This window comes from Spermophilus citellus (assembly GCF_964194105.1).
Source record: "Spermophilus citellus genome assembly, chromosome: 7".
NCBI lineage: Eukaryota > Metazoa > Chordata > Mammalia > Rodentia > Sciuridae > Spermophilus > Spermophilus citellus.
Genome location: NC_138188.1, coordinates 31,354,045 through 31,371,249, shown reverse-complemented (window position 1 = coordinate 31,371,249; position 17,205 = coordinate 31,354,045). Strand labels below are relative to the sequence as shown.

General features: G+C 45.1%; 1 protein-coding gene across 1 annotated transcript in view; it reads right to left on the bottom strand.

Annotated features, from left to right (window-relative positions):
• Nucleotide 1: 1 nt before the first annotated feature.
• The window catches only part of BFSP2 (beaded filament structural protein 2), a gene marked incomplete at its 5' end in the record, with an annotated part of 66,631 nt that continues 49,427 nt past the window's right edge, over nt 2-17,205 (bottom strand). Inside the window, 3 exons of the mRNA XM_081300727.1 lie at nt 2-125; nt 2,129-2,349; nt 6,265-6,396. Coding sequence (XP_081156853.1) covers nt 122-125; nt 2,129-2,349; nt 6,265-6,396 — 357 coding nt within the window. The 3' untranslated portion in view covers nt 2-121. The remainder of the gene's footprint in view (nt 126-2,128; nt 2,350-6,264; nt 6,397-17,205) is intronic.

The following is a 17,205-nucleotide window of genomic DNA, read 5'->3' as shown; positions in this document are numbered from 1 at the left end:
CCTCCATTTCCAGGAAGATTTTTCAGCTCTCACTGAACCAACTAGACAATCCAGCAGGAACTGGAACTCCGCAAGCAGCGTCCATTCAGTTGGTGAGAAAGGACAGGAGGAAGTTTCTCCACTAGCTGAAAAGAAACACATGTGAATCAGAAGCCATCGGTGAAGCACATGGTAACATTATCAAAATAATAGGATTACGGGAAAGGCAGATGGGAAATAATTTAGAACCACTGTGCTGGGTTTTAAATCCCTGTTCCATGGCCTTTTGCTGTGTGACCTGGGGCAGATGATTTAACCTCTCTGAGACTTTGTTTCCTGTCTGCACCGTGGGGATGATGGGATGCAGTCCTGGGGACTTCAGGGAGGAGAAATGAAGATAACAGGAGTTAGGACTTCGTAGGCGGCAGGGCAGGCACTCACCAAGTGGAGCACTTCACGTTCCTGGAGTGGATTCAGCCTTACTCACCACTCCTGGTGTCTGTTTAAAATGACTCTGTGTATTTACTCAGATGTTCGCAGGCATTCGAAAGAATTAGCTTTGTTAGGAACATCTGGCTTTTATAACCCCAAGAAAGCCATTCGATGAGAAGATGGTTGGAAGGGAGCCTGTGGGTTAGGGTTAGGTGACTTCCATGTGGCTCTCTTGCTTTCCCTCCCAAGGCAGAGCTGACACACTGCTGGAGTGACCGGGGAACCTGGCTCTGGTCCTGGTTATGCTTCTCCCCTGCATGTCATGGTTCACCCATCTCTTCCGGCCAGGGCCTGTGCATTCTCTTTATGGGGAGGGGGGCGGTGGGCTGCATGATCCCTAACTGTCCCTTACAGCTTCTGTCCTGCTCCTTTTCCAATATATGGGACCCTGGAGGGACATAGGAGGCTACAGAACTATGAAAACAATAAATAAATAAAGTCCTGGATTTCTGGAGGGAGTTTGGGATGGAGCTAAGCCCCACACTGACGTGGATGACTCTGGAATCCCTATCTATTAAGAAAAGACTGCGTATGTGCTCATGTATTCATGTATGTGGGGCATGTGATGATGGCAGACCCTGTGCTGGCCAGCCCAAGTGCCATTCCCAGTGCCTGGCCTGCCTTCATTACCGAGACTGGAATAGCCAGTTGCCTTCCTAGTGTCTCTTGCAGGTAGGTATGGAAACATGAACAGCTTCGCTGGACACCTTCTCAAAAAAATTTTTTTTCTTCACTGATAAAAAGAGAGAGCCACTCAGGGGTAAGAGGTTTTGCTGCTACCTCTTCCCTCTCTCTTCTTTTGGCCATGAATAAGGATGTGATGTCTAGAGCTGTGGCAGGCATTTGGGCAACCACAGGGTAAAAAAAAAAAAAGACCAAAAAAGCCAAGATATTGTGTTATGTTGGAAAGATGGAAAGAGCTGGAGTCCTTAGTGAAATCATTGAACAGCCTACATCCCCTATTTTTGAGACTCTGAAATAGAGAGTCTCTCAAAATAAATAAATAAATAAATAAATAAATAAATAAATAAATAAAAATAAAAAGGACTGGGGATGTAACTCAGTGGTATAGTGTCTCTGGATTCAATTCCCAGGGCCACACACACAAAAGTACATATACATCTACACATGCATATATAATATACATATATGTATATGTGAAAAAATATACGAATGTGAATAGAAAAATCCTGGAAGAACACAGCTAAACTATGGGAGTGGGAATGTGAGTATGGTGTGGATGGAGGGAGCTCCCGAGTGATTTTTTCCTTTTAATCTTAATTCATCCATCCTCCCTCCCTCCCTCCCTTCCTTTCTTCCTTCCTTCCTCCCTTCCTTCCTTCCTTCCTTTTTTTGTACTGGTATTGAACCATTGAACCCAGGGCACTTAACCACTAAGCAACATCCCCAGCTTTTTTTTTTTTTTTTTTTTTTTTGCATTTTATTTAGAGACAGGGCCTTGCTGAGTTCCTTAGGGCCTCTCCAAGTTCCTTAGGCTGGCTTTGAACTTGAGATCCTCCTGCCTCAGCCTCCTAAGCCCTTGGGATTGCAGGTATGCGCCAACAAGCCCTTAATGACTGGTATAAAGTTTGGGTGAAAAACAATGTTTAATACACGCATGTGCTTTCCCTGTGCGTGAAGAGGAGCCGCCACGTACCTGCTCTCCTCCCGGTCCAGCAGGGCGTGGTAGGACGCCACGTCCTTCTGCAGCTGGCACTTGCGGGCCAGCAGGTGCGCGCGCTCCTGCTGCTGCTGCTCGGCCTCCGTGCGGATCTCGCGGAGCTCGGCCTCCAGTCGGCCCACCACGGCGCCCAGGTTCTGCAGCTCCATGTCGTGCCAGTGCTTGGCGTCATGCAGGGTGTTCTCCAGGCCTCGTTTCTAGGAAAGAGCAACCTGGTTCACACCCAGGGCCGACAGGCTGGGTCCCGGAGGGGCGGGTGTGCAGAGCGGGAGGAGGGCCCGGGCTGGCTTGGTGGGGGCTGCCCATTCCTCTGGACAACGGCCTTGACCGTTTGAACACTGATGGGCAACCGTCTCCTAGGACTCATGGAAAAATCTAGAATTGTCAGGAGGCCAGGGTTTGGTTTAGTGTGATTCTATCTGTCCGTCCATCTATCTGTGTGTGTATATGTATTTAATGGCAAGGAGGGGGAAGAAAGGAAAAAAGGCAGGAGTGGGGGAAGGAGGAAGGAAAGGAGAGAGAAGAGAGGACTCACAAGATGTTTTTCAAAGAAAAATCTCCTCTCTTCCGGGAATGCCTGCGGGAGCCCTTGCCCTCTAGTGCCTGAGGCCCTGCCATCCATCCTTAGGTTAGAACTCGGGTCCTCCAGCGCCCTCTCCCAGATCACTGCGGTTGGAATGGAGTCTCTGGCCTTCCACGCTCAGCATTTCCTTCTAGTATTTCAGTAGCATGTTCCTGCTCCTTCACTTTGGGCTTCTCACTGAGCCCCACCGGTTCTGAGCCACCATCCTGGGGTGCAGCTGGTTGACCTCCACCTCATTTGAAATTTTAGTGGTCCTCCCTAGGCTGATGACTCCTGCCTGGGAACCTCTGGCGCCCTGTCCCCCCAGCTGTGGGCGGCTACTGAACTTCTTCCTGGGAAATATATCCTCAGACCTCAGATCAAGGGGTTCCAAATGGCGCCTTGTGGTTTCCTTCAGAATCTGTTGGCCCCTGGGGTTCTGGGCTTCAGCTGGTGAATCAGCCAGAGCTGAGCTCAGAGCTCTTTCTTCTCTTCCAAATGCCATCATCACTCTCTCTGGGGCTTCCCTCCTGTATGGGCTGGGAGCTTTTCACATTTGTGTCTTCTCCTTCCCAGACTCCAGGACCCGGGATCAGAGGCTCATCACCTTTCTCCTGGGGTCAGCTCAGTGGCCTCTTTGCTTATCTCCCTGCTTCTAATCCCTGTTCCATGAACATTCCCCACACAGCAAGCACAGTGCGTGTCCAGAGCCCAGATCCGGGCTTCTGTCTCTTCTGCTTCACCTCATCCACAGCTCTGCAGCAGGGGACTGAACTCACAGAAGATCACTTAGTCCCTAGGTCTCTGGAGACTTGAAGGGACTTGTTGGATTTCTAAACCCTCCAGAAAGCAAAACAGCACCTGCCTGTGGCTTTTGTGCCTGACTTCCTCCCAGTCCTGGTTTAGTGAATGTTGAGTAGACTTCAGTCTGGGGCTTGAATGTGGCAAAGGGGACTGAAAGTCCAGCCAGCTTGGCCATCTGAAGTTTAGGTGGGCAGTGGGAACTTGGGGTGCACATTTGTCCCAAAAGTTAGGACCACAGGGTCTAAATGAGGTCACCGGTGGCTGATCATGCCAACTCGGGGTAACTGAACTATTAGTTATAATTTTATATGACACATAATAATAGATGCCATTTATTGACTGACCCCTCTGTGCTGGGCACAGCACTAGGGCTGGATATGCGTTACCTAACGAATCCTCCTGGTTTCACTTCATGAGGTAAATTACTATTCTGATCTTACAGTGGATCACATTTCCAAAGGCAGCTGCTACCATTATCACCATCCCACACGGTCTTTCTCAATGTGACCTTGTCATTGCTGTTCCATCAAGAGGGGGGTTTATCTCCTTTCCTGTTGGAGCTGGCTGGTCTTGTCATTGCTTTCATCAAGAGAATGTGGGTCTGAGCCATATTCAGGGACTTCGAAACTCAAGTGTCAAGAGGCCTGGTAGCTTCTGTGCTCCATGTCTGAGGGAAGCCAGATGCCACATCAGAAGTCCAAGTACTGTAAGGCTTTGAGACTCTATGAGATGAGAGACCCCAGCTAGCTACCCGGAGAGGTCACACAGCTAGAGAAGGAGATGCATAACCCAACCACCACATGTGTGAGTTGAAGAAGCCACTCCTGTGTGTCCCAGCCCCGGACAGTTGCACTTGAAACAGAGAAGAGCTATCCCTGCAGAACTCTGCCTAAATCACAGGAGGAGGGAACAAATGATTCCCTATTGTCATAAGCCACCAGATAGATATGCAAAACAGAGTAGACCCTCACTTGAGGCTGAGAGGGGGTCACACAGCCACACACCTTCTAGCATCTGAGCAGCAGTCCCCAATCCCATAGGACTGCTGTACCTACTAGAAAAGTAGAGTCAGAGGTGGACGCCGTGGTGCATGGAGTCCTGCAGACCCCGGCCCTAACTCCACCCATCTCTACCTTCTCTGCCACACTGACCATGAGGCCTGCGGCTGACTCCCTCCCACGTGGGAGCGATCACCCTACCTGCCACCCACTTCCATGCCGAGGTCTCTCATTTCTGGGGTTATATCTGTTCCTCCACTGAAGTCCCCTTGGGGACTCCTTGGGGATTAATTAGTCTTGTGTCCTCAAAGCACTTGGTTCAGTTCCAGGAACGTAGCACGTCTTTCAATGAGAGGCATGGAGTAGGAAGAGCATGCACATGTTCATTCTCTCGTGGGATCCTCCCGGAAACACTGAGAAGTGGGTGGATCGTGATTTCACCCGTCTTGCAGAAGGGAAAATATGATGCAGGAATTGGCCATTTACATAGGTGCTGAGCGGTGGAGCACACCTGGCTGATTGCATGACTCTTGCTTTTGCTGCCCTCAGATCCTTTCCTCTCATCCCCTTGCCTTGACGCAGATCCTGTTATTGGCCTTGCTGGACTCCAGAGCCTCTCAGCTGCACGAGGATTACATGCACCAACTCCTTTACACACTCAGACCTGCACCGACAGTGCTTGTGGGTAGAGCAATACAAGGGCTCCCGGAAGCGGCACCTTGGAGGAGCTATGTCTGACTCACCCCAATAGAACTTCAGTCCTTTGGGGATCAGGGGTGGACTGCAGCATTATTAACACAGGTGACCACTGGAGTCTGCAGGGCATGGTTTCAGGACAGCTGGGGAGACCAAAATCTGTGGATGCCCACATCCCTTAGGGAAAATGGTGTTGTATTTGCATATAACTTATGCAACCCTCCTGTCTTTTATACCTAACCCATGTAAATGCACTGTGCATTGTTGTTATACTGTTTTTTTAGGATGCAACAAGGAAAAAAAAATTGTACATATGCAGTACGGGGGCATTTTTTTTCTGAATATTTTCAGTCCAGGTTTGGTAGGATCCACTGATGTGGGATCTGTGGGTACAGAGGACTGACGATAATGACTTTCATAAAAATTAATAACTGCAAGAGTCCTGCCTGCAGAGCACAGTGAGTCCGGGGATGGGTCTTAGGTTGAGTTCTTCAGAACTAGAGCCTGGGACAAGGATTTTGGAATTTCAGACAACCTGTCATTCCTCTTCTTATAAATAACAGAATGTTCTCAGGAAAAGGAGGGGAGAGGAAAGCAGAACAGGGAAGGGGAAGGTGCTGAGTCGGGACCTGGCTCAGCTGGAAGGTTCTGGAGTGTGAACCATTCCACCTTGGAGCAAGTGGGCTGGGCTTTTACACCCCCCTGTCAGGTCAGGTCAATCCTGACCTCTGGGGTCAGGATCCTTCTGTCTGATGAATGGCCATTCTCTGGGGATGTGGGCTACTGAAAAGGGGCAGCTGTGGGTGTTAGCCACCAACATTCCCAGCAGCATCCTACTGAGGGATGTCTTGGTGGGCACTACAGTGTCCACTGTACTTGTTAGGATTCAATCTTTGATGATCCTCGGGAGTCAGAAGACCTTTCAGACTCCAAAGTCGTGTGCCATGAGATGGGATTCCTTTGCAAACTGTGGCCTGTATGCATGACTAGAATCTGTCAGTCCAGAGTTATAATTAATACAAGAAAGGCTGGGGCTCTTCTTGGCCACTTACCAGAGCCCGTAAGGATTCCGTCTCGGCCTGGAGGCTCTGGACTTGGCATGAAGTGTTGTGTAACTCTACCCTGAGGGTAGCAGCCAGCTTCTCTTCCTGGGTCTGAGACACGCAGGCCACCTCCGTGTGTTGCTGTGGAGAGGCAGGTCTCAGGGTGAGCAAGGATGAGTCAGGAGCCTGGATCCCTCTCCCTTCCCAGCCTTCCTAATCTCCTGATTGCCTCTAACCAGAGGAAAACACCCTGACCAATTAAAAAATCCCCCTCCTCAGCAGGGTGCTGTAGCACATGCCTGTAATCCAAAGGGCTTGGGAGGCTGAGGCAGGAGAATTGTGAGTTCAAGGTCAGCCTTAGCAATTTAGTGAGGCCCTAAGCAATTTATCAATCCTGTCTCTAAATAAAATATTAAAAAGGGCTGGGGATGAGGCTCAGTGGTCAAGCACCCCTGAGTTCAATCCCCAGTACCAACAACAACAACAACAACAACAAATCCCTCATCTTTACTGGCTTCCTCACCAGTATGTATACAAAGTTCTATTTAGTTTAAACATAGAATGCAAATGAAATAACCTTCTAAAAACTAGATGGTAGACAATCTCCTTTTCTCCTTGTGCCCTAATTACACAGTTCTCCTGTCTCCCATTTCTTTCACCTCCTTCCAGCCATATTTCATATAGTTATGTGTTGATTAATGATGGGGATATGTCCTGAGTAACATGACATCAGTCTATGCAGTTGTGTGAACAGCACAGAGTGTCCCTGTACAAACTAAGATGGCTTTGATGTCACTAGATGAGATAATCTCATGGGACCACCATTGCATATTGGGTCCATCATCTGCTGAAATAGTGTTATATGGAGCATGGTTGTATTTACAAAATAAATGTGGATCACTCCCTCCCTTGCTTTAGTACAGTACTTACTACATCTTGAGAATTATTCTACATCAGTTTATAGAGATGGATTACAGTCTTTTCTTTTAAATTACACACACACACACACACACACACATATGAGGCAAGCACTCTACCACTGAGCTACACCCCCATCCCAGAATACATTCTTTTTAATGGCTGCATAGCGTTGTCTTGTTTGGAAGAACTGTAATTTATTTAAAAGTCCTTACTAATGGATACTTATATTGTTTCCAAATTTTCCCCATTACAGTGTTGCAAAGAATTACTTTCCATTTCTCATTTTACACTCCAAGGTGTGTCTCTGAGGGGGCATTTCTCCGGTTACATTGCTGGCTTAAAGGGCAAGTATTTGTGATTTTGGAGAGCGCTTCCAAATTGTCCTTCAGACAACCTGTCATCCCTTCCAGAACCAGAAGACAGTGCCAGCTGCCCCACATCATCCTCAGACAAGGGATTATCCATCCTGATCTCCATTAATCTGATAGTCTCTGTTTCCTTATGAAAACCAACTATGAAAACAAGAAGTGAGAAATGCAGATTCCTGGGATCCTCTTTGCTGGGAAAAGGTGAAAAATGAGAGCTCACCCCCTCATTTTCTTTTTTTAAAAATATTTATTTATTTATTTTTTAAGTTATTGGCGGACACGACATCTTTGTTGGTATGTGGTGCTGAGGATCGAACCCGGGCCGCACGCATGCCAGGCGAGCGCGCTACCGCTTGAGCCACATCCCCAGCCCACCCCCTCATTTTCTTCAATGTAGTCTGATGGACTGTCTCCCAGTCAATGATGTGGGAGGAGGGGAAAAATCCCATTTTCTCCTCTAGGTTTCTGACTTCCTGAATTTTACCCCCCCCCCCTTTTTTTGCCACATATGAACATTATTTATAGAATACAAAAATAGTCCAGCCTCATTGCCTGGCTGAGATACCCCACGCTGAGAGGCTCCCATCTCAGTCATAGTATCTCCAGCTCTTGCTGTTCAAAGGCTTCAAAGAACTCCCAAGAGTGACCATTGAAGGCCTGGGAGTGGCTGAAGGAGAGCAGAGGTGGGGCCAGCTCGACTGGTCAGTCAATGGCCATCATTCAGACCCCCAAATTCTCCCTTCCCACAGAATGCAGGCGACAGTGAAAGAAGAATGATAATCGTATGAGTACCTCCTGGGTCACTATGGGGCATCCATTTTTTTTTTATGATTATAGAAGCTTTTTAGGAGCTGAAAAGCATGGAAATATGGCTGCATATGTTTTCTATATGTTAAAAGTAACAATAGCCAACCAATGGGTGTGTGAAAGCCACTGGGAGCTGAAGACCACTATGGCTAATTAATATGCATAAGGTGCTCTCTCTGGGCCGAGCATCATGTTAACAGCCTTAGGTCTATTTTCTCATGTAACCTTGACAACCCTGTAACGCAAATGCCCTTATTATTCTCATTGTCCCCGAGGATACAGTGGTGCAGAGAGATTGAGTTATTTGCTCCAGATCAGATGGCCCATAGGGACAGGACCAGGAGGCAAGTCCAGCAGGACCCCAGAGCTTGGCCTCCAGCCAGTATTGAATGCTGCTGCCTCTGCCAATCCATCCATTGAAGACCTTTGAAATGGGAGGGACCTTCCCCTGAAATTAGGTGGATTGCTCTGTTCTCACACATTACTGAGCAAGAGCATGACCTGGGATCTCGAAGATGTAGGCTCTGAGGCAGGAGATCCTCAGCCAGACCCAGGAATCTGCATTTCTCACTTCCAGGAAGCAAAGTTCTAGATTGCTATAGAAACCGATAAGACAATCTTGCTTGCCATAGGTAGGAGATAACTGAAAAATTAATAAAATTAAAAACCAATACTCTTACATTTTAGCCACCGTTGCCTGCTAAACTGCCAAGTCTCTAGGCCTATTTTCTATTTGTTGAAAGGTGAGATGAATAACAGAGGTGTTAAAGACCTGCCAGCATTGGACAGAGACTTTCTTCTAGTTTAATCCTCAAAGAGAGAAAAAAATTCATTTGGTCACTCTGAGCTCCAATGTCATCTAATATTGTATCCCACGCCTCACATCAACAGAGTGCAAGTGAGTAGTAGCTTTAACTCACCTAAAAGTACATGTTTTTTTTCCCAGTGGATTTTTAGATTCATATTTTCTGGTTACTATAATAACCCTATTTCTATTTCCATTTCAACCCACTGCCTCCAGATTTCTTCTCTTGGACCAAATAGTAGGTGTGCGATCTTAGCCCCTGAGAATGGGTAGGTAGGACCCTGTAGGTAGATGCTCAGGGCAGCTGGTAGAGTGTGTGATGAAATTCAAACACATCGGTCCCCAACTTTTGAAACCAGCTTGAAATTGTGGCTCCTCTGTGCAGGAGCTGATCTGCTCATATTTGCACTCCATCTATATTTCTGGGGCAGGAGAGCATATTATTATTATTATTATTATTATTATTGTTATTATTATTATTTGGTGGTACAGGGGATAGAACCCAGAGGTGCTCTATCACTGAGCTACATCCCCAGCCCTTTTTATTTTTTATTTTGAGATGGGGTCTAATCTGCCCAGTCTAGCCTTGAACTTGTGATCCTCCTAGGAGCCTTAGCCTCCTGAGTCGCTGGGATTACAGGTGTGCACCACTCACCATGCCTGGCACATATGTGTGTTGTAAAATAAAGATTTTCAAATTTCAAAAATTTTAATTATAGTCAAATAATTGAGATTTAGCCTTTTGGGGATACAAGTATGGGGAGAAAAGGGAAATAGAGCCATCTCCAAACCTGCCCCACTTTGCTGACCACCTTTGCCACAGCCATGGCCATGACTCTGAACTAGAAGAAGTGCCACCAGTGTTCAGGAAGAGTGGATGCTCAGGAGGAAGCAGAGGGAAGTGAGAGTGGTGAGGCTCCCTAATGCTAAACTAGCTGGCGGATTCTTGACAGATCTTGTAACCAGGATGGGCACTCGGGGGTTGCAAGGTGACTTCTGCCTTCCCCCAAGCAGTTGCTGTGTGGGTTTGAGCAAGGCTCCGGAGCTCTCTGGTTTTGGCAACTGGTGAACAACATCCTTCTAAGAAACGTCTTACCTTGCAGAAGAGAAAGGAACGTTGGCTGGTTTGGAAAGATCCTGAGAGAAGTCTGGCATAATCTTCAGTCCTCAGGACAAAGGCATCCCCAGGCACATATCCCAACAGATACCTCTTGCTTATTTTTATTTTTGACCTTTTTTAATTTTTATTTTTTTTTGTGGTTTGGGGGATTAAATCTAGGGCCTTGCACATGCCAGGCAAGTGCTCTACCACTAAGCTCTACCCCAGCCCTTTTTTTGTTTGTTTTTTGTTTGAGACAGGGTCTCACTACATTGCCCAGGCTAGTCTCAATCTCCTGGTGTCAAGTGATGTCCTGCCTTAGGCTCCTAAGCACTGGGACTTACAGGTAGGTGACACTATGTCTGGCTCACCTGCTCCTTCTAACGGTGAATCAGAATTCCTCCGTATTTGTGATCTGTGTAGTTCAGCCTAGCAGTTGAGAGCATTGATGGCAGTACCCATCTAGACCTGTCAAGTGCACAGAACAGTGGCTTTTCTCTCCATTCCTTCCTATTGTCCCTACCCTAGCAACCTTCACATTAGATTGAGGGTACCTTGTATGCAGAGGCAACCTCTCTCCTGTCTTCCCACCACCACCCCCCCCCCACCCCGGGGGGATCCTAACATGGCTTTTTACACCTAGAATATGCTTGACAGTTTCTTTTTTCTTTTCTTTCTTTTTTTTTGGAACTATGAATTGAACCCAGGGGTGCTTTACCACTGAGCCACATCCGCAACCTTTTATATGTATGTGTATATATATATATATATATATATATATATTTTTTTTTTTTTTTTTGAGACAGAGTCTTGCTAAGTTGCAGAGGCTGGCTTTGAATTTGCAATCCCCCTGTCTCAGCCTCCCAAGCCACTGGGATTCTAGGTATGCACCACCAGGCCCAGCAATTTTTATTGAATGTCTACAGTTTGTGCCAGGTACCTGCTAGGGACTGGAAGAAGAGGAGAATGTACCAGGGATGGAATTAGACCAAATCTTCATATTAGAAGGATCAGTTACCATTATTACAGCAGTTGAATATCACTTTACAGTCATGGGATGTTATGTGTTTAGTTAAGGACAGCTGTTGACAGGTAGCACACATATTCCCGATCTCCCCTAGCTAGATGTAGGATTTATTTGGGAAAAGGCTGGATGGCATTCAGTCTACTCTGGTGACACGGGTCCTCCTCAGCAGGAATTGAAAAGAAGTGTGTGTCTCACTGGGTAAAACTTCATTACTGGCAGAACAGCTTGCCTTAGTAGGCAAGCATAATTTTCTCCTTGAGTTTATACAAGAACTGCCTGGCCACCTATTAAAAAATATGGGAAAAAAAATTAAAAAGAACTGCCTATCTGTTGAAGCTGCTCTTTTTTGGGGGCATAGGAACAAGTCTCAGCCTCTTGAGAAAGCTGCTAAATACAGATGAGAAAATGGCTTTGTGGACTCCCAGTCCCCCTGGGTTGTTAGAAAACACACTATATTGATAAAAGTAGCAGAAGAGCTCGGCCATGAGGGAGAAGAATAGATTTTCCTGCTTAAAGGAGAAGAATAGATTCTCCTTCTTAAAGTAATTGCTGGAGAAGTCTGAATTAAAGTATTTTTGTAATAACCCTTCCTCACTGGCTAACCTATGACTTGAAAAATAGTTTAGTACCATAAACTAATTAAAAATGACAAATAACTGTCTGGGGAAATATATGCAACTTATATCATAGGACCAACCACGACAAATCAGTAATTAAAAAATACAAAATCTGGTGAAAAATGGGCAAAAGATAAGAGCCAGTAGTACATACAGAAGCAAATATGTATGAAGCCTAGTATATACAAAGATGTTCCACCTTCCTTTTGGGAAATTCAAAATAGAGATAGAATGAATAAGCATTGTTTCCCTAAAATATTGGCCAAGAGCATATGTACTATATTGGTGAGGATGTGGGGAAAAGGGTAATCAAATAATTCGGATGCGAATGTGTATTGTTGTAGCTCTTGTAGAGGGTAATTTGGCTCTTGCTTCTCAAAATTACCAGGACACATGGTTTTCAAGCCAGAAATTCCTTATCAAGGAATTTATCCAACAGATCCATTGCTATATTTTGGAAATGATGGATGTACAAAATTATAGATTATAGTAACTATAATCTTACTTGTAACAGCAAAAGATTGGAGGCCACCTGCATGCTATCAATAGCACAGAGGCTACATGGGTTCTGGGGCATCCATTAGCCAGAGCAGGGGTCACTGGCTTTTCCTGTGAAGGACCAGAGAGTAAATATTTTAGCCTCAGCAGGCCATGTGGTCTCTGTTGCAACCATTCACTCTGCTAATGCAGTGAAGGTGCAGGCTTAGATAATATGTAAATGACTGTGCGTGTGGCTGTGTTCCAATAAAACTTTATTTGCAAAAACAGGCAGTGAGCTGATTTTTGACTTACAATCTGTAGTTTGCTACCCTTTGTGATATAATATCATGCAGTTGTAAAGCAATCTGGTCTGAATATTATAATTTGTGGATATATATATATATATATATATATATATATATATATATATATATATAAATTTTTCTTAAAGGACAAAAGAAAATAACATTAATTCACTCCAAAGAAAAGAACTGGATTGTAAGATACTTTTCACTTTTGTACATTTGAATTTTGAATGAAGTCAATGAGTTATCTTTAAAGTAAAAATATAAATAATTTAAAAACTAAATAAAGGGCCAGGCACAGGGCTGCATGCTTTGTAATTCAGCATCTTGGGAGGCTGAGGCAGAAGGATTTCTGAGTTCCAAGCCAGCCTCAGCAACTTAGTGAGGCCCTAAGCAACTTACAGAGACCCTGTCTCAATATAAAAAATATTAAACAGGCTGGGGATGTGGCTCAGTGGTTATGTACCCCTGGGTTCAATTCCTAGTGCCAAAAAAAGGGTAAACTGGGGCCCTTTTGCCAAGCTCTCTACAACGTAAGCAAATATGGAAATGCTAGGCAATTCTCCTTAGGGCTTTCTATGAGCACATGGGTATAGCCATAGCTTATTTCCCTGTAGAGCCATGGGGAATTATAGCCAGCTATCCACACACAGGGGTTTCTGGATTACAGATGTTATCAGGGTTCTGCTCTACTGGGGATTGAACCCAGGGCCTCACTCACGCTAGGTAAATGCTCTACCATTGACACTCCTGGTCCTTAAAAAAAAAAAAAAGAAACCTTTTCTTTGAGACAGGATCTTGCTAAGCTGCCCAAACTGGCCTCAAAGTCATCCTCAAGTGATCCTCCTGCCTCAGCCTCCCAGACTATAGGTGTTCTCCACTATGCCCTTTCTATCCTCTTTAAAAGAAGGTTCCCTAGTTGGCTAATGTGGCAACATCACATCAGGCCATTTCATAGACTAGATTCAGAGAAGCAGAACCTCATTTTAATTCAATTGCACATATTCTAGAAAATATCAGCTCTTCTAGGTGAAAGCAAGCCAGGCAAGGCAGAGATAGATTATATTGAATATTTACCTTTATAAGGCAAATTATTGTACATGAATATGGATGACACGGAGAAGTGCTACCCAAGGCTTCTCATTTCCTCACAAGTAAATCTAGACCTATGCTGCCCAACATGGTAGCCTCTAGTCATATGTAGCTACTTCAATAAACACCAAATAAAATCAGGTAAACTAAAATTTCAGTTCCTCAGCCAGCATCTCAAGAGCTACATAAACTCATTCCTTATAGAAATAGAAAAAGCAATCATGAAATTCATTTGGAAAAATAAGAGACTCAGAATAGCCAAAGCAATCCTTAGCAAGAAGAGTGAAGCAGGAGGCACCACAATACCAGACCTTAAACTATATTACAAAGCTATAGTAATGAAAATGGCATAGTTGCCAGTCAGAGTGGCAGTTATCAAAGATATAGACAACAGTGAATGTTGACAAGGATGTGGGGAAAAGGCACACTCATACATTGCTGGTGGGACTGCAAATTGGTGCAACCACTCTGGAAAGCAGTATGGAGGTTCCTTAGAAAACTCATAATGGAACCACCATATGACCCAGCTATCCCACTCCTCAGTCTATATCCAAGGGGCTTAAAATCAGCATACTACAGGGACACAGCCACATCAATGTTTATAGCAGCTCAATTCACAATAGCTAAACTGTGGAAGCAAACTAGATGCACTTCGATAGACGGATGGATAAAGAAACTGTGGTATATATACACAGTGGAATATTACTCAGCATTAAAAGAGAACAAAATTATGGCATTTGCAGGTAAAGGGATGGAGTTGGAGAATATCATGCTCAGTGAAGTAAGTCAATCCCCCCAAACCAAAGGCTGAATGTTCTCTCTGATAAATGGATGCTGATCCATAGTGGGCGGAGGGTGGGGGTGGGGGTGGGAAGAATGGAGGAACTTTGATGGGGCAAAGGGGAGGGAGGAAGGGAGGGGGTATGGGGTCAGTAAAGATGGTGGAATGAGATGGACATCATTACCCTAAGTACATGCATTACTGCACATATGGTTCGACATTATAATGTGTACAACCAGAGAAATGAAAATTGTGCTGCAATTGTGTCCAGTGAATCAGTAAGTAATAGAATAAGTAATAAGTAATAAATTTTAAAAATTTTTTATTTGTTCTTTATAGTAATTATTTCCATTTTTGCTTCATGTATTTTTATGTTCAGTTATTAAGTGAGCATACATTCATGACTTTTATGTCTTACTGTTTAATTGATACCTTACCATTATGAAATGTCTATCTTTATCTCTTGTAATGTTGTATTTTAGTGTACTTTTTCTGATATTAAGATAACGACCCGTTCGCTTGATATATTTTCTTCCTTTTACTTTTACTTTATTTGTGTCTTTATATCTAAAGTGCTTCTTTTAGACAACATATAGAGCAATCTGCTTGAGCCTTACTTTTTCAATTTGCTTCCACTTTACCTTCACTTATAATAAAATTCTTTTACATTAAAAAAAAAAGAGTTACATAAGCACGTGTGGCCAGTTGCTACCATGCTGGATTACTGCAGAGACTGGACTATTCCATCCACCACGCCAAGGCTTTCTAGTAGATGACCCTGCTGCAGACAATCTCTAATGTCTTTCCAGTTCTGAGAAATTCACTATTCCTTTCAATCTATCTATATCTCTCATTCTTAATGGTTTTCCATAATCGGTCATCCTGACTGTTTAAGGCATGGTGGGCCCAGCTCAGATTAAGTTCCTGACCCCTAATGCCTCAAATAACCCCAAGGCAAGTACAGACCTATTATCAGAGCCACACAAGAGAGTAATTTGTGTGGGGCTGGGCGTGGAGGGTGGAGGTGCATGCTTGTAATCTCAGGGACTCGGAAGGATGAGGCAGAAAGATGAGGCAGGAGGATGGTAAATTTCAGGGTGGTCTCAGCAATATAGTGAGACCCTATCTCAGTGGGTTTCTGCCGGTGAAGACCACTCAGAGGGGCTGAGTTCTCTCAGCCCCTCTGAGTCACTGAATAAACTTTTGGCTGTTGTACATGCCACTGCTGCAGTGAGAAAGGAACAGGAAAGGTAGAACCAGTTCTGGGCAAAAGAGAATGGAAGGGACATCCCCAGGAGGATGTTAGGGGGCAAAACAGAGCTTGCCTTGCTGCAAGCACACTGCAGACCAGGCGCGCGGCCAGGAAGCAAAGTCTTCTCCTTGCCCAGGCTGAGAAACTGGACAAAGAAAAGGGGCTCTGTGTGCCCCTGGAGAAGGTGAGCTGTCTGCCAGGCAGAGGACAGTGACAGGAGGTAGGAGAGTCACATGAGGTTCTCTGCTCCAGTGCTGGGGCCTGGTCTCGTGGGCAGGATCCCAAGATGGCCTCCCCTGCCCTCTGGGATTGTCTCACAACCAGGTGAGGATATTATATGTCAATGGTGGGGGATTTTTCAGGTTTCTGTTCCTAAGTCAGTTCATTTTGAGTTGATCAACAGGGAAAGTATCTAGGTGGGCCTGGCTTTGATTGATGCTCTTTTCCTGGCCTTGAAGGAACAAAGTGTCTATTGGGGGCGGGGAGGAGGGCTTCTAGGAGTTGAGGACCTTCTTCTAAACCTACAAGGAATTGAATTATGCCAGCCATCTGATGATGAGATTATGGGCCCTGTGGATACCTTGATTGAGACCTGTGAGACCCTGAGCAGAGGACCCTTATGTCACAACCCAATTCCTGACCCACAGAAACTGTGAGATCATAAATGTTTGTTGTTTAAGCCGGGAAATTCTAATCCTTCAATGGGAAACAGAAGTGGGGAAGTTCAACCTTTCGAATTCCAAACAGCTTCATTCAGAGACTTTGGAAGCCCTGATTTTGCCGAGTGGCCTGTTTCCAGGAAGATCACACATTTTAAGAAAAAGGTCAGTTGGAAGAAATTCTAGATTATATTCATCATCACGAACTGACACCCACAGGAAAGAGGAAATTTGCGTCATTTTCTTGAAAGTGTCTTTTGGCTCCCCAGAGCGTCATTTTTCTGTTGGTCCTATGGACCTTTGAAATGGCAACATTTCTGTGAAAGAAAACCTTGGCAGAAACTTGGAAAAGCTAGCAGCTCTCTGTTCCTTTCCTTCTTTCCTTCCCATTCTATACACTGGTAAAATGGGAAGTAAGATAGCTGCTGCTAGCCAGGCATTGTGGTGCATGCCTGTGATCCCAGTGGTTGGGAGGCTGAAGCAGGAGGATCTCCCATTCAAAGTCAGCCTCAGCAATAGTGAGGCGCTAAGGAACTCAGTGAGACCCTGTCTCTAAATAAAATACAAAGTAGGGCTGAGCATGTGGCTCAGTGGTCCAGTGCCCCGGAGTTCAATCCTTGATACCCACCCCCCCCCCCCAAAAAAAAATAGCTGCTGCTTATGAGGCTGTCATAAGAATTTGTACTGATTCTGTTTCTTTTTTCTCTTGGTGGTCTTAAGGATTGCTAGGCAAGTGC